At 34.7% G+C, this 8307-nt stretch overlaps 1 protein-coding gene across 1 annotated transcript in view; it reads left to right on the forward strand.

Annotated features, from left to right (window-relative positions):
* Positions 1-3339: 3339 nt before the first annotated feature.
* LOTGIDRAFT_51628 (hypothetical protein) overlaps positions 3340-8307 on the forward strand; it is a gene marked incomplete at both ends in the record, with an annotated part of 31504 nt that continues 26536 nt past the window's right edge. The window contains one exon of the mRNA XM_009052366.1: positions 3340-3675. Within this exon, the coding sequence (XP_009050614.1) occupies positions 3340-3675 (336 nt within the window). The remainder of the gene's footprint in view (positions 3676-8307) is intronic.

Consider the following 8307-nt stretch of genomic DNA (forward strand, 5'->3'; position numbering starts at 1 on the left):
GTGACAAAATCTTTAATCATAATCGAGCAGTCTAATTGACGAGTCTCAAAAGATGGTAATTTAGGACCACAATGAATTGTTATGGGCGCAACATATAATATTGCATATTATATTCATATAGTAGACCGAAATATATATTTTACCTTAAACGTGAATACACACCATGGAGGGCTAAACAATAGTTGCAGGTACAATTAACTAATGCCCATTTTATGATGCCGACAATCGTTTCTAATACAAAAACTCACCTTCAGATAAGCCTTGCCTTGTATGAGCAAAGAAAAGGAACTCACTGAACTTGCCTACAAGAGTTTGGGGCCGTAACATAAAAGGTTCATCTAGCACACTTCAGTGATCAGAGTTCTAGAGCTTTTTCTCCTCCATTCTAAAGAGTCTGTATACTCATTTGTGTTCTGAAACGTTCAAAGTGTGAAATATCAATTTAAAGTCTAAACGAGTTATTTTTGTACGATATGAATTTGTTTCTCAAGTTTACTTAGACATTTAAATGGCTAGAGTGTTGTATACTAACTGATAGATTTGTAGATTTATCAAGAATTTTACAGGAAGTCAATAACATCTGAATAATGACCCACTCCAATAGTTTGTAATGATGAAAGACGGGAATAAGTCTGAAGTAAAGATAAGAAAAGAAAACTTTGTGATCAGCAGTTAAATTCCGTACTTCGGGATTCTTGAAATGATGAGAGCACATTCTGAAATAGATACAGTTCGATACATTACATGGAAGTAATCGAGACATGAGTGACAGGGCTGTATTTGGGATTCCCTTGTGGGAATTATAACTACGGGGCATGTTCATTGTGATACATTACCAAGCGTCATAGTCATCATTTCGTGTGAAGTCTTAAGGAACGTGAATAAGTGAACGGAATTTGAATAATCTTAGTGTCTGAAGCGTAATCAACGAAAGGCTGTGTGGAGTCGCTATTCATTTTTCATTTTAAAAAGTAATTTTTCTTGGATAATTAAAATGATGTTTATGTAAGCATGGATACTATTTGGAAAGCTTTAGATGATAGTGGCTAGATTCGGCCAAGGGGATAGTAAGTGACTATTGGAGGATTTTCATTTGATTTTAACAATTAGTGACTATATAATGACTTTTTAATGTATACCACCAATATGGACTTCCTTCTCCAGGTATTTTATTTATATTCTTTCAATTTATGAAGAGGTGTTAGTTTTTGAATGGTCCTAAGAGTTTATTCTGTATAGTACGATCAGATTCAGAACCTAAATTTCAGCAACCTTCAGCATGTGGTACTGTTCAGAAGAAAAGTCTGATTTAAATTAAAAGAAACAAACTGCATGAACCGTCGGAACGTTGTCACCATTGAGCTAAGCTAAGTCTGCACGCTATTTTGACACAATATTTTGAACGTCAGTTAAAGTCGCGATAGCCAAAACCCAAAATATTCTGGACTTCCAATACTACTTACCTAGATTATACAGTGTAAACCAGTGTCGGATTAAGTTCTATGTAGATGAAAATTCTGTAAATAGCCACATCCCTCCAATGATCATATTAATATGACACTAGTACGTGAGTGCAAAATAACACTTTTTGTAGCATTTATTCGTAGAAAATAATTAATAATCATAAAATTAACAGTTTCTGATTGGTTCAATCACTACAGAAACCGATAAGATTTCACAAAACAATACCATATTTTGTAATTCAAACACCCCCATTCTCTCTTAAAAGAATATTTTTAGATTCTTATTAATTCAAGTCTAAGAATTCACCTAACCCGTCAAATTTTCTACGAAATTTCATGGTGTGAAATGAGAAAACTCTTTATTTTGAAGTTCTGTCAAACATTATTCTTTTTAAATTCATTCATTGTGGTAACAAGTTTTTAACTTTTCATGTCAGCGATGGAACTATTTCGCAATATTCCATTAACATTGAAGATATATTGATATTTCACAGAGTACGTTGTCGTTAAGCTTCATCATTTACACCGTTCATTACTCTCAATTATTGAAGGCATCTAGTCCCCAAAATACTCCTTTTACCAGCTGATAGAATTCAATGTATCCGTATCATTTTTTAGATTGAAATTCTTTATCGGGTTCGCATTATGAAGTTAGAATATGGGTCCATTGAGAAATGCATGTAAATGACGCCCAGGAAGTATATAAAAACAGTGTAAACTTCCACAAAACTTTTGCTGAATTGCAGGAGAAAGCCTATCGGACGTAGAATTCTAAATCTAAAAAGTGTCACGGATATTTATAAATCGAGCTGTTAAAGTAAAAATTTAGATGACTATATCACTTTAATATAATGTTTTAAAGTGGATATATTAAAAAGATCTTGAAAATGGAGATCAAATTTCAATACTGTCAATTCCAAAGGTTTTGTCCGTTAGATTTCGAAGGTTTTGTCCATTAGGTTTGTCATGTATTTGGCGATGCATCATATCTTTCGATTTTAAATCTGAAAAGTAATACACAGCTTAAAGGTAAAGGTAAAAACATGATCGTAGTCCATATTCCTTTCAGAATTTTCATAATTCATATCATGTTTAATATATTAGTATATTAATTGTGGTTGGTAATAGGAAGCTTATACCATTATTGATTGGAAATGACAGAACTATATAATCGTATAAAGCTCCTATATAGCTCTTTGGCATTGACCATTTACTCAGAAACAGGAGAGACATGGAACCGGATAGGAACCGGGATAGAAGTTCTGTACATTTGTCAGTCATGAGAATATAGTCGAAGAGTTATAACAGTTGGCTCTACAGCTACGGCAGTGAACATCTTCTCTTTCTGGTTGACTGGTCATGAGCTGTATGAATTTTAAAGATTTTTTCGCTTATGAATTATTTTAACCAATGATCTATAATGGCTATGGCTTTGATCTCGTTTCAGAGGAGACCCTCGTTTCCAGCTGGCGGCTTGGAATGGAGTGGTGGAAGACGAAAATCCAGTTTTGCGAGTCGGTATCGTAAAAACAGTTCTACCATGACAGATTTGTTGGATGGTGATGAATCGAATGACAATGAAGCAAAATGTGAATGTAACTGTGGACTCCAAACGAGTCCGGATGAATCTTTACCAGATCGCAATCAAAACTCGCGTCAAGGGGACACTATACATGAAAATAGATGTTCTTGTCAAAGCACAACGCCGGGTCGTCAATCGAATCGTAAACGACGAAGAACCAACCATAAAGATACGATTCGTATGAACATAGGTGGCCATATTTTTGAGACTTATCGCTCAACTTTAAGGCGTCTGAAAACATCGATGTTAGCAAACGATGATAAATTGAGAGACTACTATAGACCGGAAAAAGAAGACTATTTCTTTGATCGTGATCCAACAGCATTTGCAGCAGTTCTAAATTATTTACGATCAGGGGAACTGCATATACCTACCAATATGTGTGGACCGTCTTTACAAAATGAGTTGCTGTTTTGGGGAATTGATGAACTGGATATTGAAAGGTGTTGTTGGACTAATTATAATACGTGGAAAACTCAGTGTCGTTCTCTAGAAAAATTGGAATATGACAGAAAATTGTCCACAACTCAACATATTGTTTTAAATAAACATAATTCAACTTGTTGGCAGCGATATCGTAGTAGAATATGGACATTCTTACAGGATCCTACATCATCAGTGAAGGCTAAGGTTAGTATTTTTACATCATTTTCATTACATCAATAATTACATATGATCTACCTATTTAGAATTTGAATTTTACTACCGAAAAATACCTGCCACTGGACCAATCCAGTTGGACACATCGAAAGTCTAAATAGTTTGTTATTTACAGGAAGTTTAACCAAACCTCTTTGCCCAATTACACCACCATCGCCAGGATTCAATGTATCCACAATCACTGTCACAAAAAAACAAGTCATATTTGTGGGGTTGTGGAGAATGCTCTGAGTATGCATGAGGAATACATGAGTTTTTCACACAAAAAAAATGCGCTTTTGAAATTTATACAATCATATTATTTTCTAGTGAAAATTTGGGTTATTGTTTACTTAGTTACTATTTACTTATTATTTGATAATCACACAAATGCCAAAGATGTAACTGATTATAAATATACGATTTCAATATATATAGACAAAGCTTTATGGAACAACAATCACTGGTTAAAGTTTTATGCAACGTTTCAACGTGTTTTCCCCGTCGTCCTCAGGCACATAATGATAAGAAGTGATGGGCAAACTATATAAATATACACGTCATAACGTTGCATAAAACTTTAACCAGTGATTGTTGTTCCCTAAAGCTATGTCTATATATCGTACTCACAATTGCTAAATGCCATTCAAAGGATTTAAATATATATATATATAGCCCACATTTATGGGTTTAAAATAATATGCTATAAACATTAACACTGTATGCTTTAGTCATAAATATTTTAAGCTTTGATCACTGATATTCCAGGCTAAAAAAGTAGTACGTTATTTTCAATCCCAGTAAAAAAAACTAGGTCAAACAAAATTAAAGTCATAAAAATATAAAAGTTAAAGTATTGTTTGTGACAAGTCTTTATAAAAATCATACTTTCCAATTCCCAAAGTCATCAAAATTCTACAACGTAATCCTCTTTCGACAGAGACCAATGTTTTAGCCATTATATTGACAAATATCACATGAGATAAATTCTGAACGTATTCCACTTTTTAACTGATATTTATTGCTGACTCTTACTTTGTCAATGATACAATTTGCCTAATCTGAAACTTGCTGAATCTCCGTCTCTGAATATTTTATGACTAATCTGAAACTTGGTTTCTATTACCAAGCCTGTGGTAGATATTTGACTAATCTGAAACTTGCAGACTCTCACTCAGCCCTAATAGGTATTTCACTAATCTGAAACTTGCTGAATCTCCGTCTCTGAATATTTTTTGACTAATCTTAAACTTGGTTTCTCTGACACAACCTATTGTAGATATTTGACTAATATGAAACTTGCTGACACAAGTCCTAATAGATATTTACTAATCCAAAAAATTGCTAACTCTAGCTCAGCCTCTTACCTCACCAGTTAATACTACTCAGCAAGCAGAGTGTCTAAAATTTTAGCCTCCGAAGATGATTGTCTGATAAAGTGTCAGTTGTCTTAAGCTGGTTTATCACAGAACTTCTCTGAATTGCCAATTTCACTAAAGAGCTTCTGGAATCGCAAATTGACTCATCTGATTTCAAATACTATAAAAGTCCACGATTCTCTCTGAAGAAAAGGATAAATTTACGTCTCACTATTGTACATTTTCCAGCTTTCGAGGATCTCCAATGCTGACAAGGTGAAAATCGGGTTGCAAATACTACCCAAGGTTCAATCTCGACTTATGCCAGGGCCTTCAGATCAGAGTGAAATCACCAGATCTATTAGTCTACGTCGCTGCCGAATCTGTTGTATAACAAGTCCGAACAATGTGTGATAAGACACTCTGACAAATATATATCAGAGTAATATTAAATTTTGACATGTACAGAATGGCGACTTGTTCAATTTCCTAGCTGTATATCATATTTCACATTTTATAACGTGTTCAAAGTTTTTAATGAATTCTATTCTGGTGTAATAATCAGGACTGGCTTATCAGCCTCAATGTAAGTGCTTATTCCGTGCCAAGAAAATTCATCAAATTTGATTTTATTTCCTTCAATATAGCGGGAGATCTCTAATCTAAAAAGATAAGTTTAATAGAATTTCTAAATTTGAATATTCCCTGCATATAAATCACCATTCCAGGCGGCTGACCTTGGTAGATGATTACCATATTGACGGTAAGATCTTGAATTACTAATTGACAGGCGTAGTGAATTATCAGGGTATGACTGTGGCTAATTCTTGATTAACCGATCCAAAACAAATTTAGGTCAGAAGTCAGAAAACATTCTATAATTTTGGATCTTGGCAGATGTTTGACCTCCATCGGGTTGTCTTGATTTAATAACTATGGCTTTGAATTCATTAATTCCTAATTCTCAATGAAATGGATGAAAAGGTCATTCGTAAACCTATAAGATTTAAAACCTAAGTAATATCAAAAACTTCATTAAATATGCCATCTACAATTATTATAAATACCGTGTCGTCTGCCGCTAGCTTGGCAGGACATCCCCACTTGAGAACACATCAGATGCCACTCTCCAACTGGATTTGTGAACTCGACATTCCTTCAAGAGAGGGGCAATGGTGTATGTTGCTGTTCATATGGTAGTCCGATACTTTTGTCTTTTCTATAGCCTCTGGAGTAGAGGCTAATGTTTCGGTCAGACTATTCATACGGTAGTCATTTACCAACACACTTACGACAACTGTTCATATGGCAGTCATATGGTGGTCCGAAACATCTGCCTCTTATACAGTCTCTGATAGATAATTTGAGTTGCCTTTTCATGACGTATTATTTGATTTCTGAAAGACATATTATTCCAGCGGGAGCCAGAAATCAGCAATTTTTTCTTGGCTGGTTACCATAATTGAAAATGTTGATTGTCTACTAATGCCTAATTGCAGACTGACTGCTTTGATTCTTGTTGACTTTTGTCTCCCCCCGCGAGCTATTTCGACAGATGTCTTCAAGCTGAAGCTGGAAAATTATTGGCACTGTCATCAGTCTTCCTTGATGATATAATCTTATAGATAGTAATGTCTAGCTTGTAACAAATTTCAAGTGGCCAGCAGGTGGACAGAATATGTTACATTCTATTTGAGCATTGGTCATTAGCACGGTTACTTCGATCAAATGGTGGTCCTGGGTTCTAATCTTGTTAGACGTGTGAACTTCTATTGAATATTAGTTTTGAGAATCTGAGAGGCTGGCTGACATCTATCAACATTTCAAATTTAATCTATATTTGACTTATATTCTTGACTTGACTTTTAAATGTCCCATTTGTAATCAATCTCGGGAGCGTCGTTGATTTGTGCTCAAATGGTAATTAATTGAATCACGAAACAAAGCTAATGAAGGTAGGTCCAATATTCAAAATAGTTAGCAATTAGAAATCATTCGAATTACCACCACTGCAAGATGAAAACGAGATATACAGAACGGAAAACTTAAATTCAAGTAATAATTCACAATTTCAGTTTTTGGCAAGATAAAAGGCCCATTAAATAGAAATTCTTTAAACTTTAAACGACACCACTCTACTTTATTTACCGATCAATACTGCAAAGTTTAGACACTCTTCGCTCAAAAGTGCTGGAACAATGAAAGCTTTTAAAATATCATGTTTCAAAGTTGCTAAGATTTGATATTTAATTAAAGTAGTTTACGCCATGGTATAGAAATTTGTATGATAACCCGTTGTGATCTGTCTGCAAACGAATGTTTGAAGGAAGCTGCATCCTAGATAAACCTATACAAATAATGACTCTGCACCAAGCAAATACTAAACTTGACTTTAAACCTAAATTTAATCAATTATAAGAACTTATGAAGAATACCACAATCTGCAGTAGCCGGTTTTGCAGCTCTTAGGTGTTGGCTAGCTGCTCTTGTGCGGGGTATGATAGCTGGTCAGCATTATCTCCTAGGCTTTTCTGTCCACCGGAAACTACTATTGCCAATCTGCTTGATAGTTGGACGCTATATATCGTTTGGGGTTTCCTTATATCAATGGTGTAAACCAAATCTTTCAATTAATTACCAACTGCACGTTAACGACCCCATGAAAAGGAATCGGCGCAATGGTGCCAATCTCAAGGCAAAATCATCCTATCATGTCTACCTGTGTTGCAACTCTTCAGTGACCTATACAAGACGTTCGTGAATTCCTGGCACAATATAACTGTGTATTATCTAGAAAGCAATTACCCTATTTACATGGTACATGTATTTTCAGGAATTAGTGTCATTGTAAATGAATAATAGAACTATTGTGATTGACATATATGATAACTAATTTTCTCTATTCAGTGATATCTATTTGCATACTGTTAATTTCCCTATATTTCCAATTGATTTCTTCGATAGCCTTTATATAAAGTAAATTGTATTGTAAGGTCTAAAATGGGTAAACCTATTTCAACGTCCAAAGGCATCCGACACTAGACTATCAATGTCTTACTGAGCTACAAAGACAGTTGGTACTTTTTGCCAGGATATTATCTTGGAAAAGGAATTACGGATAGGGTATAAAAGGTCACAATCGTCTACTCTTTTTAACATGTCTCCCTTGAAAAATAATTCAATTTCTTTGACCTTAGTTCAGGGCTTAACCAGATGGTCACTTATGGTCTTGGATTATTAGCTATTCCACGCCCCCCCCCCCCCC

Source organism: Lottia gigantea (genome assembly GCF_000327385.1).
Source record: "Lottia gigantea unplaced genomic scaffold LOTGIsca_180, whole genome shotgun sequence".
NCBI lineage: Eukaryota > Metazoa > Mollusca > Gastropoda > Lottiidae > Lottia > Lottia gigantea.